Source organism: Chlamydotis macqueenii, chromosome 1 (assembly GCF_036417535.1).
Source record: "Chlamydotis macqueenii isolate bChlMac1 chromosome 1, bChlMac1.mat, whole genome shotgun sequence".
NCBI lineage: Eukaryota > Metazoa > Chordata > Aves > Otidiformes > Otididae > Chlamydotis > Chlamydotis macqueenii.
Window position 1 is genome coordinate 67162772 of NC_141556.1, and position 22516 is coordinate 67185287.

The 22516-nt window shown below is 46.3% G+C and overlaps 1 protein-coding gene across 1 annotated transcript; it reads left to right on the plus strand.

The window, feature by feature from the left end:
- The first annotated feature begins 349 nt into the window (after positions 1-349).
- Positions 350-18607, plus strand: OVCH1 (ovochymase 1). The gene is given in 18 exon segments (XM_086746835.1): positions 350-473; positions 1891-1986; positions 2964-3109; positions 4160-4271; positions 5429-5549; positions 6017-6038; positions 6196-6328; positions 7229-7359; positions 8679-8772; positions 11055-11123; positions 11411-11469; positions 11471-11592; positions 11996-12068; positions 12591-12783; positions 12892-13046; positions 13898-14055; positions 16658-16776; positions 18435-18607. Coding segments are annotated over 18 exon segments (2100 nt in total).
- The last annotated feature ends 3909 nt before the right edge of the window (positions 18608-22516 follow it).

Below are 22516 nucleotides of genomic sequence, written 5' to 3' on the forward strand. Positions count from 1 at the left end.
GCAGCTCAGGTAGCTCAGCTCCTGCTGCCCAGGTATGAACAGTGGCTTGACGCATAACAAATAAAACAAGAAGACTATTTATCCATTTAAAAGTAAGTCCAGCTTCTCCAGCTAGAGTTCAGGGAATCCTCTGCATTGCTGCCAATGTGAAGTCAGCCTGGCTGAAAGTCCTGTTACTGAAGGCCAGACCCAGTTCCCAGGGCAAGAGCATGTTGCAGGTTCACTGTCAGGGTTTGCTTTGCGGTGGCAGCCCCTTCCCTCGTCACCCTGGCACTGTTTTGTATTTTTTTTTTTCTATCAGGAAACTCCTGAAGGGCCTGATGGTGGCTGTGTGGGAGAGTCACCTGCCATGGGTGGACAGGCAGTAGAGCATCCTAGTCTCACGTGTCATCATCCACCCCATGTCATCAACCAGCTACACTACATGGACTGCGACATGGGCCTGTTGCACCTACAGCACCCAGCCCAGTACGGTAAGTGGGAGCCCAAGTGTTGGAGATGAACTGCCTCTTTGGGAGGGTGCTTTATGTGGGAAAAGTCCTCATCTCATGCAGTGGTTCAGAAAAATTACCCCTCTTCCTTCCCTTCCCATGCTTGAGAAATGTCCCCTCAGTTATGCCTTTAATTTTTATCAAAGCAACACAATCAGTTTAATTCTTGTCTTAGGCTTTGATTAATTGTCCCAGAAGTTTATCTGTTGATCAGGGTCTATGCTCTGGATATGCCCATATTTTCTTTGTGCGCCAGATTCCTGTGTGCCTTTGTGTTCCCCTCGTACAGACTATACCAGCACGGTTTCCTTTGGCCCCATCGTGCTAACGCTCTCGGCTAGCTGCTGGAAAGCCATCAGCTTCCTTTTGGCCCTTTCCCTAGGCTATTAGCTAGCAGTGGGTCTTGCCCACTGAGAAGGGGGCTGGATTAAAACCTGCTCCCTCCAAGGACTTCTGCAGGCAAAGGCAAAGCCTCTGGAGGTAATTGTAGGGTGTTGGAGTTAGGGAAGTGGCACAAGTCGCTAACTTCCTAGACTTTTCAAAGGCAATTCCCTGAGTTATGTGGAGATATGATGGGTTACAGCCAACTGGCCGTGACCGCCTGTGACCGTCAGATGGCAGATCAGCCGACATAAAATAACCTTCTGTCACTGTCATGTCTCAAATCACTGTCCTGGATGGTGATTGCCTTACGGTTTGCCCATAATGCCAGAAATAAGACCCAAGAAATGTTCATTTCAGGGCTCAGACATGCTCTAGGCATGAACTGGGGTTGGCAGCATCTGAGCTCTATGAACAAACTTTGAGGAAACTACAGGGGTCTCCTCTTAGTCCTTCTGAAGGCTGGGCACTGCCAATCTCCCATCAGGGCAGACATAGAGAACTGTGATCCATTTTTCTCCCAAAATCAAGAAAAAAAACAACCAGTAAGAGTCTGGATTGAACTGAGCTGAGTTTTTCATGTCCTGCATAGCTCTTCTGATCTGATCAGCACTGGTCTTTGGGGAGAATGGTGTAAAGAGTTTCCCAAGCACTGTCCAGTTTCCATGCTGTATGAGATTGATGCAGAGGCAACTTTCCTTCCTTCCTGGTCCCTGCTGTGCTGTTCACCTTCTTTTGTCTCCTTCCAAAATTCCCTTCTGCTTAAGTTAACATTCAAAGATAGCTAACAATCTTCCTGATCTCTCTCTCTGAATTTGCCTCATGTATGAAATAAATTACATACAACTAACTTCAGTTTGTATTCCCATTTTATAGGTATCCACATGAGACTGTAGTATTTTAGGAAGGGGAGAAACAGAACAGTGTGATTTGAAGGATGCTGTTTGTACCTGTAAATCAGACATGTTCCTGGAAGCATAGAGTTCACGTGCTCATCTGTGCACCCTTTCTTTTGCAGGGGATGAGGTTCAGCCCATCCGCCTTCCCCGTAAGGATGAAGACCTCCAGGCTGGGACACTGTGTGTGGCTAGTGGCTGGGGCAAGGTGTCTGAGGGTGAGTCAAATGGAAGGGTCTTCTGGTCACGGTCGCAGTAGTGAAGGGTAGGGGATAAGGGAAAGGAGCCACTTTCTCTCAGATAGAAATGAAGAGAAGGTGACTCCTACCAGATGGAGAATTCAAGTACACCTTTGCTCATCAGGTCTCCTTATCAGAGGACCAGCCCCTGTAGGGATGTGCAGATCAGCATTTTCCTGCATCATGGGACCTTGGAGCACATTAGGGAAGGCTGCACTTCGCAGTGCTGCTGTGCATATTCATGTGTGCGTATCGGAGCTTCTCACAAGCAGAGCTGTCATTACAAGGTGTTACAAAAGTGGGAATAGTTCTCTTTTACATAAAAGCGTGTGCTCTTTTATACTCTCTCCTCTAGATATCAGAAAACTGTTCCCTCAAAGGAATTGTACTTGTTTGAATTTTGCTGGATTCTAAAGGTGATGGGAATGTCTGTGAATGTCGCTTTTTATTTTTACATCCCCAGTGGTTTGGGGCTCATCCATAGCAGAGGAGACAGGAGACTTGCCTGTCCTCTACTCCCCAGTAGCCCTCCCAGGACAGAGCACGCTGTCTCCCAGCCAGCACTGGTGTCTGACACCAGCAGCTTGCTGGGGGGCTTCATCCTGGCCCCTGAAAGTCTCCAGTCCTGTAGTAGGGTGCTTGGGAGAAGAAAGCAATGTCTGTTGTCCACCCAGCAGAGGAATGACCTGCTCTGACCCTGTTCTGAGGCACTTCTCTCTGCACTGGCTGGGGGCAAATCAATGCATTACCTGCCTAGCTGGGGGCCAGTGCTTGGTGATCCCAAACTGCCTCAAAACCAGACAGGCACATGGTGTGGGACCCCCCAGCTGCTCGTGCCGGGGTGTTGGGGAAGGGGTGGATGTGGCTCCCAGGAGACGGGGCTGTTTGCTATCATTCAGCTGGAGGAGTGAGCTGCCTTGCAGATGCTGGATGATGTGGCCTGGTTCCTTCTGCAGAGGCTGGGGTGCTGGCTCCTGTCCTGTGGGCAGTGGAGCTGCCCCTCATTGACAGCCAGACCTGCAGCATGCAGCTGAGGGGCACGAACCTGCCACCAGTGTGGGGCTCCACGTTGTGCGCTGGCTTTCCCGATGGCAGGAGAGATGTGTGCAAGGAAACAGCTTGTCTGCCCTGGCTCCCGCTGGGCAGCAGGCTTGTCCTGTCCACCTGCAAACCTTCTCCTCTCCTGGGGAGAAAAGGAAGCAGCAGTGCTGACAGTGCTGTCAGCACTTTGCTGAGCAAGGTCTTTACAAGGAGTTTCAGGATAACAAAGGCAGGAGGAGTCTTTCGTGGGTGGGAGTATGGATGTGGGCAGGAGACTAAAGCACGATGTCCCCCTTGCCTGGACCTGCCCTGGGCATTGCTAACAGCAGGGGCCACCACCTCTGCTGAAACCAGGGCGTTCCATGGTGGGACTTCAAGAAATGGGCAAGGGAGCCTTGCATGGGCAATGAGACCAGGAGGTTGGAAAGAAGGCAGTTCCCACCTCTCCCTCGGTGTCCCCTTACTCACACTCAAGCCTTCTGGTACCTTCACTCAGGCAGCCCCACTGGGCATTGGGCTGCAATAGAGGAGTTTGTTCAGTGCCAAACTCTCCTCTGCTGGTCCTGACAGTGCGAGTGGGGCCAGTCCTGCCTTGCCCTAGCGAAGGCTGCTGACGAGGTTGTCACTAGTCCCCTTGGTGTGTACTTGCATGAGTATTTTTTAACCAAACAATAGCTTGGGAAGCTCCCTACCCTCTGTCATACCTTGTGTGAACATTTTCAAAGCAGTGCTGCAGCTGATGTTAGTGAAATGGCTTTCATTTCTATATTTTTCATGGTAAAAAAAGGTGTTTGTTTACGGGGAAGGGCAGGGTGCCAAATGGCAAGTCAGATCAGGGGAGTGAAACAACAGAGCTTCGATTAAACAAGCCCAGCTGAATGAACAGGGAGAGTGCCAGACCCCGTGACTGGGGAGAAGCAAGCAAGGTTGTGTTGGCTTCTGCGGTAAAGCTGGTCTGTCACGCAACACCATCAAAGGTCAGTGCTGCTGGCACAGGAACAAATGGCACCTTTCCTCCCTGACAGGCTGTGGACAGGGGAATGCTGGAGGAGGCCCCTTTGCATGTCTGAGGACTGGAGGGACCCGGTCTCTGGCTGCTGTGGTGTCCTAGGGGATCGGTTGTGCCAGAGGATGGGACACCCTCAAGGGAAGCACCATGACCTGGGGCATCTTCTCCAGGGTGGCTGCGTTCATGGACTTCACTGCCCAGCACATGGCACAAGGTAGGTATCAGTACTGGGAGGTTTTTTTCCTCTCCTGTCTGCTTAGCGCTGTAGAGACCCAAATTGCCCTGCTATTGCTGCCTCCCTCCCCTGCACCCACAGCAATTCTGTTCAATTTCCAGCTGCTGCATCAGCAGCAAGTTATATCACCTTTTCATTTGCGATGGCAAAACCAAAGCTTCAAACAGATAATTCTCCCTTCAGAAACCCTGTTGTAATAGCAGGTCTGACCCTCGCATCCTCTAAAGGAAAAGCAGAAGGCTACTCAAGCTGCCCTCTTTCAGGCTGAATGCAGCCCTTCCAGCTCGGCGAGGTGTCCCTTGAGCACCGCATATCAGCCCTGCTCTAATAAAAGCTTGCTTTCAGCACTTGCCAGCTCAAGATCTAAATTGCTGTTGTGCTCCTGAAACAGTGGGCAGGATCATCAAATACATCATCAAATTTCCTCATCAAATACAACTCTGAATGCATATGGGAAGAGGGGCACTGTATCAAGTGCTGCAGTTTTAGTGGCTTGTCAAAAAACAGTGCCTTTTGTAGCTAGGCACAGGTCTAGCGACTCCCCACTGGCCGCTTGTATTTTTCTCTACAGATGATTACAGGGCTAATAGACATTATTAAAGAGATGATGTTATTTCTGTTATAGCCATCAAAGTTTAGGTGTTGGTGTTAACTAATACCCAGCCTATTAAGTATGGCTTTGCTAGGGATCCTTAATGATTATGCTTTCAAAGGGGAACTGCCTGCAGCTGAGAAGGTGCCTCTTAATTGGGAATGGTAACTGCAAGGAGCAGAAGCCATGTGGCTACAAAGTGGGTGCATTACCCTTTGCAAAGCAGAACTTGTGGGATTCACGCTGACCAAATGCCCACAGAAGATGAAGAGAAGGCCAACATAAAAGTGGTGCTTTGTTAAAACTGAGCTTGGAGTAGCCGCGTCGGCTCTTGACAAGCTGAATTAATGCGAGCCACTGTGTTGGTGGGACAGCTCCTGAAAGTTTGGGGATTTTTAAGTAGGACTTTGTGAAAATTATCTGAGGCTTCTCTCAGCTGTATGTCAAGCACTTTGTGTTTCAAACAACTGCAGTGCTGTAGCCCATGCCTTGACCGACAGTGCCTGTACTGAAATACCCCACACAGCTCTCTCTATCTCCCTAGCTGCTCTGCCAAGCCCTCTCCCTGCGCTAACGGAATGCAGTTCCCAGGGCATCCTGCTCTTTGGAGAAAGCAGCCAAATTCAGTATCTCCAGGCTTTGGAGGATAACTACCCTGACAACAGGTAACTGCTGTAGTAGCCAAATGCTGGGTTTTTCTCGAGGCACCGACCAAAGTGGTTTCCAGGGCTCAAGCCCTACACTGGTCTCAGCCGTGTCTGAATGACAAGGGCTGTGTGTTCCCTGCAAAGCAAATCCCCAGCTACGCTCGCTGGGCAGGATAACGCTGCGGGGGAAGGAAGGAAGACACAAAGCCTATTTGTACTACAGATTCTGTAGGAGACATGCTCACAAAACGGCTGTGGCTCTCTAGGGATCTGTTGTACCCTTTATCTTTTGGTCCGGCCATATCGATGTCAGCTTGCACAAAGAAGCTTTCAGCCCCTGCAAGAGGCAGGGGAATGAGATGGACTGGGCTGGCGGTGTGTCAGTCGCACAGCACAAAGCTATCGCTGCTGTAAGGAAGCATCAGTCCCCGCCTAGTACTGAGCAAATTCACAGCAGTCCTCTGCTATCATTGACTCTTCCCCAGATGGCTTATGCCAAGGGGGAAGGTGATAAAATTTACCAGGTGGAGCTGGTGACATTCAGTTGTCAGCTTCTGGTGCATGCTTGCAGGAAAGCAGTCACTGGAGACTGAGCCCATGGTGGGACTGACAAGGGCTGAGCTCAGCCATGCAGACACACGAATTTACTATTGCTTGCTCCTAGCCTTGCACCTGGGATGTAACAGTGATGGAAGAGAAAAACATCTTGATACACTTCACCAAATCAGACGTAGAGTACCAAGTTGGATGTGACCGTGACTATGTGTCCCTCTATGTGAAAGGAAGAGAGTTGATCAGTAAGTCAGGGTGCCTTGGAGTGAGGGTTGCTGAGTGTAATTTCTTGTCATGAAGAGCAGCAAATCTAGCTGGCTCTTGAGTAGCCTTTGTATTTTGCACTATGAATGTAAAGAGGTAGAGACAACACCCAAATGGAGCAGAGCAGGTGGGACTGAGGGATGTGTTCGTGTTTGTGCTGGCATCTAGTGCAGTGTGGTGGGTGTCTCAAAAACCTCTTTCAGCTGTACATAATTCTGTGCCCCTCTGCCCTGTCTACAATATACCTATTTTACTCTTACAAACCCTGGGTACCAGAATAAACCGACTGCTTAGCCTTGCTTAGCTGGTGCATGTCCAGACGAGTATCTGATGTGTTAGCAAAGCCAGCGTCATGTGGGTTGGAGACACAGCTCAGAGGCCAGCTCTTCCTTGGTTCAAAACTGGTTATATGATGCAACAAGCATGCAGCTTACTGGGTAACTGTGCAGATAAGACTGAAAGAAATATGGCCTGTTGTCCCTTTGTAAGGTGCACTTAATACTGAACCAAGAGAAAATAAATATTTCCTGCAAATACTGGCTGCCTCTCTACTCTCTACATCAGTACTACTTAGTATTGATGGCGATGTGTTGATAATAATGTTAATCCTTAGTCCATGCAAGTAATCCTCTAGGAATATTTGATTGTTCCTATGGTTGTTTTGGATGAAGTCCCATCTCCTTAATTTTTCTCTACCACCATTAAATATTTTATAGGTAATGAAAGCCAAATAGTTTCTCCACTCAATGTAAGAGACCTTCCCTATGGGATGTAGCCTAACAAACCATTGTGAGATTTGCCTGAATAAAAGTATGTTCAGCCCACCCTTACCACCAGCTTCTTGTCTCCCTCTGGTAAATCCCATGGGAAGGTGTTCCCAGCCCTTCTGCTGGTACGGTTGGACCAGACCACCATTACATTTGTTTCTGGTGGGCACAACAATGGCTGCAGCTTTGAGCTCACCTTCATGGCCATCCAGAAGAACGCTGAAGCAGGTGACCTCGCCTATGCTGTAGAAACTCCTTTCTCTTCCTTCCCGACCCCCTTAAAATAACAACTATGCTTAGTGTGCCTGGGTTCCTTAAAAACGAAGTTGTTGATTTGGGTTTATTAAAAGTACTGTAAAATCCCATCTGTTAAATTGTTTCCTTTCTCATCAGCATATTGCAAGTTGGGGCTGAGAGATTGTCGCAATGTTAGTGGAAAAGGGGAAGACTGATGCTGCTAATTACCCTGGCTTGTGTCCCAGGATCACAAAGTGCCACCGGCTCGTTGAGGCTCCAGCAGAGTATGTCGTAAAGGTAATAAAAGGAGAAACTGCACTTAAATCTCTGCACTAAGAATTGTTCAGGGGAGTGATTCAATAAAACCCTGCCACAAACATCTGTGACACGCAAGACTGTAAATCCTAAGGTTTCCAGGTCACTGATTCTTTGCAGGACATATTTTGTCAATTAGATAGCACCTCTGAAGTCATGTATGGAGGGGCCTTGACTGTTTCAAGTGCTTGAAGGCTGTAGGCACCGATCTCATCTTAAGACAGCTTTATCTTGAAGTCTAGCACAGACATTTAGGGGTAAAGGGAAGGTAGAGATCATGTTGCAAAACATATAGTCAGCCTTTTCCCCAAGGCAGTGTCAAAACTCTCAAGCTTAGCCCCATACCAAGGTTGTTTTTCATTGTGCATGGGTTGTGTTACAATAGTTCCCACTTATAGCACCAGCATCTCTGCTTATTTACATCGTCTGTTGCTGCTTGCACGCAGTAAGCATCCCACCAAGCTCTGGCCAGCCTGCGATGAGTCACATTGCCATCTTACATTGTTCAAAGCAGCAGCATCTCTCCTCCCCTGCTGCCTTGGCTGAGGGGTGGGAAAACAGTGTTAAACCCAGGGATGCTCGAGGGTATGCAGATCTATTGCTTGGGTTGCTGCTGCTCTGTTGGTGTAAGAGCTTGCAGTCTGGACTAAAACTAAAACAAACCAAGGAACAATCACCCACTCCATGCTTGAAGGAAAAGCTCTTGGAAGAGCACTCCATATGGGACCCTTCAGAAGCACAAAGCATTGAGTGTGGCAGTAAAGACGACATTTAAAATCCCCTAAGGCAAAGCTTGGGCCAGCCTCATCCTCTGCAGACCTGTCTGTAGCCCTGCGCAGGAGGGAGCAGTCAGGCCAAGGTTGCCAACAGACTGTTTTGATGCAGAATGTGACACACTTACCAAGAGATGCCATGCTCAAAGTCCTCTGAAATCTAGTGTCTCTCCAGCCCATGGTTTAGAAGAGTAAACGTTTCAGTCTTGATGATTTCCTCTTGCTTGTCCTCTTTGCAGCTGGAGTTTGAAGACTTTGATGTGGAACTTGGCCCAGGCTGCGTTTATGATGCAGCTACTGTTTACGGTGATGAAGAAGAAGAAAATCAGTTGGGTGAGCACTAATTGTTTCAGTCTTAAATTAGAAATCCCGGTGGAAACAGATGTATTTATCACCAAAATACTCCCTCTCTGGTGATGTGGTACTCGGTACTCCTGAAAGGGCAATATTAGGGCTTTTGCAGCAGCCTTAAGGTTTGTCCATCTCTCTTCCCGGTCCAAGGCTGTGCTTTCTCGTGGAGAGCCAGCTGGTGTTGCAGGGCTGGATGTAGGACTGTGGCTCATGTTCTGCTGCAGAATCAGCAGAGCACACAAGTGTGTGCTGCTGGATCAGGCCTCCACTTTGCATCTCTCTGTCAAAGGAGAAAGCAAGAGCAACTTTGATCCAAGTGTTGCTAGAGTAGACAAATGTTCAAAGTAAGGCAGAGTGAAAGAGATGGGTGTCTAATTCTACTGAAATGTACATGAATTCTTTATGAATTAAACTAATTCTGTTGGAATTTCATTAATGAAAAATTGCTAACCTGAGGCATTGCTTTCCCACACTTTCAGAAGGAAATATTTTTTAATTCCTCACTTTAGATCTGTTTCAGTTTTATCCATATGAAAATCTTTAGTGCAATAAATGCTCTTAACTTTCCTATGTCTTCAACATCTGTATTTCCAGCAATTCCTCCTACCTGGATGAAATGTAACAATGTTGTAACACCCCATCTTTTTTAAAAAAAACACAGCTTCCAGGCACCGCACTCACTTTAGCAGAGCTTGATATCTGTTCTTAAAGTGAAAAGCAATCTGGTACTCAGAAGTGAAGATATTTGAATTGAATTCTGGCTACCTCTTTACAGCCTTGTATGTCAACTGAAAGACCAAGTAGAGTGATGAGGGGCTGGTGCTCTTTTCTTTACACCGAATAAGCTGGGTAAGATACTTGAACTGTCCTGGGTTCACCACTGACAAGTGATCTTTGGCAAACTGCTTCTATTTTTTCCCCATCTATTTTGTGGTGGTAATTTAGTCACATGTGTTTACCAAATGCTGAATAAGTAAGTATTAATGCCACAGTTCCCTTGAAAAGAAATCTGGTTTCCATTGAAAAGGCGTATTTAAGTGGGGTGAAGAAGGCTGACAAATTTGGATCTGGAATCTTTCAGGGGAGAGCTTTCAGTATCCTGGAATGTTTCACTCAATGCTTTCCAGTACAGCTTTGCCATCGGACATTCAGATTCTTACAGGAGAACTTCTCTGCAATAAAGTGCAAGCTTCCTATCCAGCTGCAATTATGCGACTTCCAGATGCTATGCAAACTGAGTGCTCTCAATAGAAAAGAAAGGTCCAGCAGCTGCTCTCTAGGTCCTCAATCTGTATATGTAAACCACTCAAGAGAGGCTTGCACCCCTCAGTGGTGGCAAATACAAGTGTGGGTTTGTTTTTTTTTTTTTGTGCAATGAAAGGCATTCACATTGTTGAATATTACTTTTAATTCCACTATGAGAAAATTAGGATTACTTTTGTGTACCTTTAGCATAACTGTAGTAGATTAATTTTGGCTGCTATTGCTTACTGATGTCACTGATTATCATTGCTTTGCAGGCACCTCTTCTGCAAAGTTCTCATTTTAATCAGAAAGTCACCAAGACTCTAGGGCTTTGGGTTTTTTTTAGAAATCTAGATTAGCTAAAGCCATAAGTGCTTATGAGATAACATTTCTCATCTTAGAAATACAGCTTCTTGTTCATTCTTACAGCTAATCTCCAGATTCTCAACTTCCAAACCAGTACTGAGACCAGGGAATACCATGCTGGTTCATTTTGAAAGTGATGGGGTGAACAGGGTTCAGAGCCTGGCTGACTTTTGTTCGTTCAGGTTAGTAGAGAGATGCTTGCTGTGTCTAACAATGTCTGCATCATCTGTAGCTATTCTTAGACACCCAAGCTTATTTTTTTTAGGCTAATCCTGCTGCATTCTGTCAAGGTAACTTTAAAACAGAATAGCTACTTGTGACAAAGCTCCTTTCCCTGACTAAGAAGATGAATCAAGTTTGGTTTGTTTTTTTTTTTTCTCACTGAGAAACGAGATTACTAACTTCTGTTACCTGAAACAAGCAGCCTTGTTAATTCTGTCAGTTTGATATTCCCCTTGAAAATCTCATTATAGAGGAGAGTCTCAATCCTGGGGGCTAGTCTGCTATTGTTGCTTTCTGCTTTCATGAATGTGTGCCAGCTGCTGCTTGAGGGGATGAATAACTTTTCCCTTCCAGAGAGGGGAATGTTTTTGAGGGGACAAGCCAGAGCTATTGACCCAAGTCAGAGCTAACTCTTATTTCCTCTCTTGCAGAGGAGGCAGGAAGAGAAGATTCAGAATTAACTACTGCGCCGATGTTGCCTCCGAAGGATGTCCCCTTAGGTAAAGAAATTAAATTCTGCTCAGTTGATCTGATATGAGGAGCTTTCTTCTAAGAGGATTATGCAGTGAGGCAGATGATTTCTGACCTCAGGTCTCCTTTTGTGCACTTCTTACATGGATGAAAAGTGATAGGCAGGTGCCCCATCTCTCATTCTCCGTGTGTGGTACATCCTCTCCATTCTGGTTGCACGCACTTCCTTCCGGGATCAGAAAAAGAGGGTAGAGGATGGGAGAGACCCACTTTCAGTGCCAGAGCTGCCTTTTCTCTCTGAAGTTCTGTCTTGCAGACACCTGTGACCTTCCCCCAGTTACTCCCCAGTGGCTGTTCAAGTGTGTTAGTGGGGCCTGAGGAGGCCTGTTCTCACTGTTGGCCATGGCACACTGCCCTGAAGCTCCTTGGAGACTACCAGTGCGATGCGGCTGTCATCAGCCCTACGTAGCTGCTGACAGCCACCCACTGTGTGCAGCTGTGAGTGTGACCACATCCCCGGGACACCTCTGCTCCTCTCCACATGCTGTGCACTCCCCTTGCTCCTCCAGTCTGAGGTGCAAACAGCTGGAGAGCTATAAATTATATTCACACCTTCATGTCCTCTACGAAACTTTCCTTCTGCCCTTCCTCCATGATCACTGATTTTAGAGATGGCAACAGTTGTACAGGATCCATTAAAGTTAATTGGACTGTCTGCTATCGGAGCTGTAGCAAAGCCAGAACTGATGCAACACATTCGTCGTGGTGAGAAGCGCTTGCTCAGCAGTCCTGGGAATAAGCGGCTAATTAGAGAAGAACCAGAAAGGATGTATGACTGCTGAATAGGAAAGCTGTATGGCTGACTGTAAGTAGCTCCAATATGTTTGCTTTCATCATACAGATCCAATAAACCCTTGCACTGGACTGTGACAGTAGCAGACCATGATAGAGTCCTGAGAGAGTCAACAGAACAGGTGACAGTTGCTCTGGTCTCATTCGGCTAACTTGCAGTTTATAGAAGTATGTTTTATATCCGGTTCTTATTACTAGCAGTAAAGAGTCTTCAAACTTTAACAGAGATGACTGAGTGTCCTCAGCATCTTACTGTCTTGGTGCTGAGCAATATATCTCTCTATAAAAAGCTTGATGACTCTTTCTTCCTAACGGGGAGCAGGAAGAAATACACACAGAAAAGAAGCACAAGTGACTCACAGTAATCTTCTGCAAAACCTTAGTGGCTTGTGTTTGCACGATGAAGCAGTCAGCTCTCACTTTAGGCTCAGGAGGTCTACATGATCTGTCCCAGCAACCTTCTCAACTGAAAAACGGAGAAGTGGGGGATTTGTCTTCAAAGTCCTCGCACCTTGTTTGTTTCTTTTCATGACCTATTTTGTGCTTTGGTCATTGCTTGTGGGATTCTTTTCCCTCCTCCTTTACAAGTATGCTTTCAGGATGCACTTAGAGGGCAGCTTGTTCCTTCTCTGCCCTGGTCACAGATGAGACAGGTGAAAAACATTGCAGTGCATCCCCACTTGGGCATGGTGAGCTATGACTCCAACATTACCCTAATGCAGCTGGGGGTCGCTCTGGAGTGTAACGCTGCTGCGGGGCCGGTGTGTCTGCCCAACAGCACAGAGATATCCTTCTCTTCCCTCTGCACTGTGTCTGGATGGGGGATCATTGAAGAAGGTGGCTCTTCTGATTTTACATGTTTGCCTGTTATGAGTAGAACTTATATTTCCATCTCATATTTTATTCTGCTGCCCAGACTTAACCTCGAATTTATTTCCCAAGCAGATGGAAGCCGAGCTGGGCAGTTGCAGCAAGCACAAGTGCTTGTTCTCGAGAATGAAATCTGTGAGAGAAATTACTACTTCAGCCACCCTGGAGGGGTTACAGCCAGGATCCTTTGTGCTGGCTTTATTTCTGTGGGAGGCCAGGACTCCTGCCAGGTGGGGTAAAATCAAAGGTGAGCACTCTTGAAGGTGCCTGCGTATGGATGTTGGTAGATCATTTAGGGGGAGAGACCGAGGAGGACAGAGGGCAGCATAGCATATAGTAAGGGACAGTTAAAAGCTCCAAAAAGTTGCTGTCCCTGGAGTGGACAGTACTTATAAGAGCAATAGGTTGAATCAATCCATATGGGAGATACAGGCAATGTGCAGTGCTGCCTGGAAGTGGGACCACAGAGCTTAGTACTGGACTCTAATTTTCATTACACTTGTGGAGGAGAGGATTTTCTTCCCTTGCACTTCCCGAGTGCCATCTCTTATCCCAGTGAAACACTTCCCATTGTAGCTTGCTTGGCACTCTTTTTCGTGGCACTATTTGTCAAGATAAACTATGATGACTTCTATTGTTTTTATAAAACTCTTGTATTCGGAGCACTGTTCAAGAACTAACTAATCTCCCTGAAACCATGAGGCAAGCAGGTAAGAACAGCTGAGTAAATAAAAGGCAAAGTTATTCTGACTGAGGCACTGTCAACCTAAACAGCGAGTTCTGCTCAACACCACAATCTTATGGCAGAGTAATAAATTATGTGTAACACTAAGGAGCACTATTCAGTCATATTTTACCTGCAGCCTGTGCTCAGTCTTCATTCCACGCTGATAAGCAAGTCTTTAAATCAGTCTCTTAATTCCAGACTAGGGTTGAGTTGCACCAGAGGCGGCGTGCCCGGTTCCTGCACTGCAGGAGGCTTTTTCATGGGCAAATCTGATCTGTGACAGCTGTCTTCTGAGCTACAGCAGTGCGGAAGCCAAACGAGATAACTGTGAGTCCTCTCTCTCTAGATTTCTAGGGTGGTTCTGGTGCCCCCTTGGTCTGCAGCAAGGAAAATGGACCATTTACTCTTGATGACATTGCTGGCTGGGCTGTTGGCTGTGCCAGCCCAAAGAAACCAGGGGGTCAAGTAAAGGGTGATGGTTTCCTTGAACTCAATAAGACTGCCAATGAAAGGTGAGTTTTCTTTGTCTAAGTGAGTTGAGTCTTGAGTATTACTCCTTTGTATAAAATATTCCAAGTGCATTGAGGTTTTTGTCTGGTAGACTTTTTAAAGCAACGTAAGAGAAAGGAAAAAACAAAAATCTGCAGGTGATTTCCTGCAGAGAGTCTCCACTTCCTCCTCTTCCTCATGCCTTCCCCCTAAACAAAGCTTACTGAAAATCAGAATGGGGGTTTCAGAAGTATAAGACCTGTATTTAATGTTTCTGGCTCTCAAATTGAATATAATTTCTGGACAGATACTTTTTGCAGTAAAATTAGCTGCTTGTGAAAACCCCTACCAACCCCACGCAATGGGTAGAACAGTTTGGGATAACACTGTAAACTGAACTTGTGCATGTGTGTGTATCCAGATATAACTAGCACCACATTCAGAAGTCTGCAGGATAAATTTCACCGGAGAAAGTGCTAGAGAAAGAGCAGCATATACTAGTGAATAAAGACTGATTACATGAAAGTGGTTGGGTATCTTACAAAAGGAAGAGGCCCCTGTTCTTAAACTGGGGACTCTCCCATGCAGAGAAATGAGGGGAGCAAACCTGTTTGAGGTGTTCCACGTGAACCCAGCATTGTCATACTGCTTCCCTGCACTAGCGCTCTCTCTTCTTTCCCAGAAATTTCTTTCCTGCTGAGGCTCCTCAGATCAAGGTGAATTTGGCTGTATAGTTTCATTGGCCAATGGAGAAGTCCACCTCTTCAGCTTGTTCACTCTGATGGGATTTGAGAGACTTCAAAGAGCACCAGATATCTTCAAGTCTCTTTTCTATGTTAAATACACTGATTTGTCATTCTAGAGAAATGCTTCACTTTGAACTTTTGCTCAAAGTAGTTGCACTGGGAAACTGCTGATGCAAAGCATCTATCTTCCAAAGCTTTATCCCTCCTCCTGCCCTGCATGGGCCACATATAGCCAAATATATAATTCTCCATTTAGTGAATAGTTGTGATTGTCATAGAGTATTTCTTGAGAAAGAGGAAAGAGCTAATTCTGGACAGAGTTTTCATGTTACTGCCCATCCTATATTTTATTCTATTGCTGCCAGCAGAAAATGGAGGACTTTTGTTAACAAGAGTACTTTCTTTTTTTTTTTTTTTTTTTTTTTCTTTCTCCTGTATCCTGAATAAAATGTGTTGCACTTATGAGCAGGAAATTAAAGTATATATTAAAGAAAAGAGCACGGCGTGGATAATGCTTCACTCTCAGGTCAGATGAGCACTTGGACTCTCCTGCTTTGTGTCGCAGCTGCTGATCTTTCTCCCTCATGGCGTCACTCATAGTCCCACACTGACCTAACAGAAATGTTAGTACAGGTGCTGACTAAGGGAGAACTTTCTCCTAAATTAAAACCAGTTAAGAAAACAAGTCATCACTTGTATGGTAGCCAGACCATCCCCACAGATAAGCTGGGAGCTGGCTGGACATCTTCAATATGCTTGGATCTGACACAACTGGCTGCTGACCGCTGGCTCTCTAAAGGCTGTAATGGCTTTCATGGATTTGCTGTAGGTCAGGCAGTTTATGCAGGGAATTGCTCAGCTCTGTAGCTGTAAATCTTTCCCAGAGGTGGAGGTGTAGCATTGCATACAGCTTTTGCATACAGTTTCATACAAAATGTTCAAAGCTCTGAGGGCTCTTTGAGGCAGATACTGACCATTGGCTCCTTTATCTGACTTTCATACGATTGCTGTTCTATAGCGGAAGTGCTTGACCGTGCTGACTGTTCCTGAGTTTTGTATTAAACTGTTTCCAAGCGTGCTGTGCCTCTCCTCAGATGCTGAACAGAGCATGCTGCAGGGAAGTGGCAGTGCATTGGAGACCTCAGCACAGGAGCAGCCAGCGAAGCTGCCCACAAAGTTAACAGGGCAGGTGTGCACGCAGGGTGGCTGCAGAACCGTGCGGAGCTGTCGCGTGCCAGAGGTTGCAGCGCTCGGTTTGCAGAAGGCGATGGGGCTGGTTCAGGTCAGGAGCAGCTCTGGGTATTGTCCCAGTTTGAGTCTCCTGACATCTCAGTGCAGCTCCCTAGACTTTTTCCTGGGAAGAGCATATGTGTACGTACACAGGGAGAGAAAGGCAGCGGGGGAGGCTGGTGAGCACAGCTAAGGGAAGAAAGACTGTCTTGTAGCTAGAAGCAGTGGGCTCGCATGGAGAAGCCAGGGGTCCGTTAACACTGATGCTGCAGGTTTCCCATGGACTTGGGTATGTTGCTTAATCTGCTCTCTCTCTCTCCCCTTACACGCTTGTAATGAGGTTTTTTGTTGTTGTTTTTTTTTGTTTTTTTTTTTAATAATCTTCCATCTTTTGGACTGAGTTCCCCAGGGCAGAGACAGTTACTTAATCTCTTACACATGTACTTAACATAACCAGTGCTATTGTTTGGGTGAGGCACTCGGTCAGCTTCCTGCTGCTTTTAAAGCACAGCAAACGGCCATGTCCTACTAATGTTCCTCCTCCTGCCTGTTAAGCCTTTAAATGTTTCTCCACATCTGATACCGTGTCAGTGGTGGACGAAGACTGATGAAAAGGCTGAAGTACCCCTGAGTTACTGGGTGACCCTAGCTCAGGCAACAAACTGGAGAACGCTGTTGCTCACAGCTTTAAAAAGCGACCTATTGAGGAGGGGATGTGCTACCAGCTCTGCTTGCAGACTTGTGCTGCTGCCAGGGTGTTGGCATGCAGTGTGTGCTTTCCTCCTCTTCCTACTGGCATACTTGCTGGTGCTCCAACGCACCACACTACTGAGAGAAAAACGGGTCCCTTGAAGTGATAGGCAACAGGAGGTGGAGATGCTTTCTCTCCTATGGAAAGTGCAGCACAGCCAGCGACTGCGGGGACATCATTAGGACAGCAGCTCCAGGGCTGGTGCGCAGGGGCTGGAAAGGCATTCGAGGCTCTGACCCGTACTGGAGCGAGCTTGTCTCAGTGGAGCTGCTCATCGCTGGGTGAGCTCAAAGTCATGGCAAGTGTGTGGTGTTGTACTGACCTGAATGTGGGAGTCACCCTGGATGCAAAAACGATTTTAAAACTGAACCTACAGACAAACTCTTGTGGCTCAGCCTGCTGTGCTGTACCCACACCCACGTTGCTGTTCTTTGCTGTCCTCCAATGCAAGCATGAGGCCCAGATCCTCCAGCAGTGCGGAGTACATGCAGCAGCCCTTGCCTTTCCCTTGTGCAAAGCTGTGTGATTAACTTGTTGCTTTTCAATCTAGACTGTGGTGGAAGAGGTTTGGTTTTTTTTAAGGCCAGCTCTTCTTGAGGAAGGGTACCCTCCTCACAACTCGGCTTGGCCGAGCTCTCTTCCATGGTGGGTTAAGCCAAATCATGCTTCCCTGCGTGTGCCCTCTGACAAGTGCTGTTCACACCGCAGCACCTTCCTTAGGAGGCAAATACTCCTCATCTCCCTTCTGGATTTGAAGGATTTCTACCCAGCAGAAGGGCTCAGGTCTCTCCCTCTGCGCTCTCAGCATCCCATGCAGGTACACAGAGACACGACGTCGTGTCAGCATCCACTCTGAGCAGAAAGCTCATAAACATCAGTGTGGGAGAAAGCACACTTAAACAGAATTTAGGCTGCTCTACAGAGGGTATGACTTTAAAAATTGCTGCCTTGGGAGGCAAACAACCCTATCATGCTTGGTACTAAAGGGACATACAGCTCTCGTTAGTGATCTTGTTTTCTCTCCTCCTGCTCTGTTATAACCACTCAGATGCTTTCAGATATTTCCCTGTTGATTTGGTCCCTTATTTAACGAGTGTTGACCCTGACTGCACTGTGCATACATGCAGCTACAGGCTAAGCCTGCTCTCCTGTGTTTCTGGAGAACCAGAGAGTGCATAAACAAAAGCATAATATTTCATATATCTTGTCAAGGGCTGGTCACAAGGTCAACTAAGAAAAAGAATTATATTTCTTCCTCAGTAGTGAGTGAGCATTTGAGGTAGGAGGCTTTAAATATATCTGTATCTATCTGCCCTATGTAGGGTTAAGCTTTTAATCAGATCCATTCATTTTGGCCTTTCTAGCTCTGCTCTTGCCTGTGATATCAGGATATCCAGACTTCCAGCAAGTCCAGTAATACTGGGAGGGAGAGCAGAACAGGTTTAAAAAAAAAACCAAAAACAACCAAATATTGAAAAACCATTGCCCTAACCACTAACTTTATTGACTTGCTAGACTATCTTCAGTCATGGGCAAAACTGGCAGGTTTTGTAGAAAGACCTGACTGTCTTTTCTTAATGCTTTTGTCACTGAAGTGCACATTTATCCACCGAATGTGCGTCAGAAGTGGAGTTAGAAGAGCCCCAGGGGTTTATCTCTGCTCCTTCCTCATCAGGATACGTGGGAAGCACAGAGTTCTCTTGGATACTCTGACTGTCTCTGAAGGGGATGGCAAAGATTATAGTAAAGCATCTGTCAATACCATCACCACCGAGCTGCCAAGAGGAGTTTCTTGGGATTTATGAAGAGAGCCAGAGGGGAAGAGAAGTACTAGGTAACAACAAATGATCTAGCTGAGGACATTCAGTCCTAGAAATTTCTCACTTTCGCTTGGGCCAGTTTCAGAAACGGTTTCCAGCCCCAGTTGCATGGCTCCAATGTGTGGCAACCTTAAGTTAAGCTTCAGAGCCCAGGTTGTAAACCTGGCTGAAGACCTTAATCGCAGCGTAATCATGCTGCAGTGACCCAGCAGAACAGCCCTCTTAGTATGCTAGACAATGTTAGAAGAGGCTATGTAGATATAAGCTGTGGTATTTAGGCAAACTCTTATGGACACTTTTTTTATATAAGTGACTTATTCAAAGTCAACTCCCTTCCTCCATACCCTCTGAGACAATAAAGTGAGATGCAATTAATATTATTTGCCTCTTGGAGGCAGAATGCATGACACTGAAGCATTAGTGTCTGGGAAACAGGGGTGTGTCTCTTTATACCATTACCCGCTGTGCAGGGGGCTATGGTCTTCCTCACCCTGACCCTGCTGAGGTGCAATCCGGTCACTGAGACACTAGTCTAGATGAACACAGTCCACAGAATTAAAAGAAAGATAAATTAAAATGAAAATGAGAGCTGTAATGCCCTTCACCAGAAAGTTTAGATTTCTGCTTGTGTACGGCACACTGTGCAGTTAGGTAAAATCTAGTCGAAATGCATGGAGGAAATGCTTTTTGCTTCCTATTTTAAAGGCTCTGTACACAGAGTAGGGGAAAAAGTGGAAGAGAGAAGACGCAGGGCAGTAGCACACTCCTACATCTGTTTGAAATGGCAAGTCAAATGCCAGCTTTCTTGTCTGCTGTACAAGCTATGTGTATACAAACATTTATATATACATACAGAAAATCCATCTCTACCTTTCCTATATTGAAGTCTTGGGGCAGAAAGGAGGACCATCGTGCCTTTATGTGCACAAGTGATGGGCTTTAATTTAACTACTGTCACAGAAACTTTGTAGAGTCACTGGAGCAGATTCATAGCCATGAAAAATGCAAAACAAAGTGTCTGTGTCTGAAAGGGTAAAGAATAAAACATGCTCTACTGTACAAACCTGAGGAACCTTTTTTTTTTTAATACTGTGTGCAGGTTTGATTTAATTCTTCCCCCTCCTGCACACAGTCATTCTGAAAAGGATCTGTAAGTACGGAGAAGCATGACAGCTATCCAGAGATCAGTCTGGCTCTCTGCAGGGAGAGACTAAACAGACTCAACAAGCTGGAAAAGATAATGGAGACAAAACACAATGACTTTCTAGACTGCTATGAATGGCACAGAACGGTGATGAAGGAATGCTTAGTCACTAACTTTTGCAAGGTAAGGAGAAGGGACATCAAAGGGAAGTATCAGACAGCAACTTGAAAGCAAAAGGAATTAACTGGAACTTGTTGGCACAAAATGTAAATGAAGATGGGGGAAGTAATAGGAAAGGAGTGGGGGAAAACTCACGAAGGCTAGATCTTGTCGAGGTTTTTCTGGGTATGCTGGAGGATCTCTGACCTGCGAAGATGTTCCTTCTTCCAGCATCCCCTCCCAGCTCTTCAATGTGTTTGTTTCTTCCCCTCCCTCATCCCCTGTATAGGTGTAAATTATTGTGATTACAGATGTTATACGCTAGTTATACAGAAGTGTTTCTCCTGGGTAGGTATCCACACTGACATCCTGGTAGAAAAAGCATGCTGGAGAAATCCACCATTAGCCTTTGGGAGTCCTGTGGATAAATTCTAGGGTATGTGTTCTCCAGATATTTTCAAAACTAAGTGATGCCTCTGGAGGTAGTTTTTTGATAACAGCTATTCTGTGTAGACCCTCATCCTCTTACATCACACCAGTGGTGATGGCTAATGCTCTAGGGAAAAGGCCCTATTTAACTTCTGTCTGGATGAAGGCTATGTGCATGTGTTGTATTTCAGCTCCAATAGGGACCAGACTATGCAGTCTCTCTCTCACTTCCCCCACCCTCCAGAGAGAGATAATATAAGAAAAACAGCTAGAGGTTTGAGACAAGGACAGGGAGAAAATCCTTAAAGTTACTGTTACGGGCAAAACAGACTCGACCTGGGGAAAATTATTCATTTATTACTAAAACCAGCAGGATAATGAGACAGAGAATAAGATAACCTCCCCCATGCCCTCCCTCTTCCCAAGCTTAACATTATCCCTACCACCTTCCCCCCACCCCGAGCGGCACAGGTGGGAAGAGGGAATGGAGGTTGCGGTCAGTTCATCACGCATTGTTTCACGCCGCTGCTTCATGGTCGGGGAAAGAACTCCTCACATTCCTCCCTTGCTCTATTGTGGAGTCCCACCCATATGCCACAGTCCTTCCTGAAACTGCTCTGGCGTGGGTAGTCTCTTCCACGGAGTGCAGTCTCTCCAGAATGGCTGCCCCAGCGGGCCCTCCACGGGCCACAGCCTCCTTCAGGCATCCACCTCCCCTGGTATGGGGTCCTTCATGGGCTCCAAGTGGATCTCTGCTCCTCCGTGGACCCGTGGACCTCCATGGGCTGAAGGGGGACAACTTGCTCCACCATGGTAGTCACCACAGGCTGCAGGGGAATCTTGGCCAGGAGCTGCATTACTTCTCCCCCTCCTTCTGAACTGACCTTGATGTCTGCAGCTGTTTCTCTCACAAGAAAAGTTCTTCACAACAGGCTGGCAGATGCCTCTCAGAATCTCTTCACATCATCCACCTCATCTCCTCTCCACTTCTTGCAGCCGGGCTGGGCCCAGTCAGCCACCTGGCGAGAGGCCAGAGGGTGAGGCCTGCAAGGCCCATGAGGCCTGCGCCTCCCCCTCTGCCCCTCTGCCCCCCCTCAGCTTCTTCACATCTCTTCTCCTTTTTTTTTTTTTCTGTTTTCCCCTTCTTAAATACGTTATCACAAAGACGTTATCATGGAACATTCTGCTACCAATCGGCTCGGCCTTGGGCAGCACCAGGTCCGCCCTAGGCCTGGCCAAGTCCCCTGAACAAAGGGGAGCGACTTCTAGCAGTTTCCTACAGAAGCTACCACCTTAGGCCCCCCCCTCACTAAACAAAACCACAACAGCATGATCACCACAGCTCTCAGACAAGGGAAATAAGCTGGTTTTGCTTTCCTGATGCTTGAATAAGAACTCACTTCTGTTACCAAATACAGTAGTAATGCTTCCAGATGAAGACCTTTAGGGTAATAGAACATGCTAGGAATACTTTTTCATTAAGAAAAAAACCAACCCACCCACCCAATCTAAAGTTTAGCATGTCAGTTAACTCTCAGTTGGATGTGAAAGGACAGGAGAGAGAAAGATAGAGGATGTGCTAAGGAGCTCTTAGAGCACTCCACGCCTATCTTGCTCCAAGAACTTATTTATAAAAGCACACACACAAAAAATCTAAAAGTATGTCTATTGCAACTGAGAATAACATTTTAAGTCTCATAACTATTTATATGCAGGACAGAAGAAAATACTATCAGAAATGGGGCCATCAGTCAAACTTTTCCCTGAATAGGAGTCTAACAGATAGCTCCCTGGAGCATCCTCCAGCACACAGAATCGCTGCTATGTAATAGCATTTGTTATGGCTGGCAGTTTTTCAAGGCTGGATATATTAAACTAGATTGCTATGTCTATTTATATGCCAACATATTGAAACAGCCCGTTTGCTTTTTTTCCCCTCTTCTTCTCTAGAGCCAGTGAGCAATAGAAGTCAGTGAGTACCTGTCTCTAAACCAATTTACTGAGGATGCTAAAACACAGACTTGGGCTTTAACATCAGCATGAGCTAAAACTGTATGATACTGGTATGACAAGGGAGAAAGAGGCTGGAAAATTCAGAGAACCAGAAAGTAACCTGAAAACAATTTAGCGTGCTTAAAAACTGAAAGTACTTATCAGAGGAGATAGAGTAATGGCAAAAATTCCCTGTCCCATCCCATTTTCAAT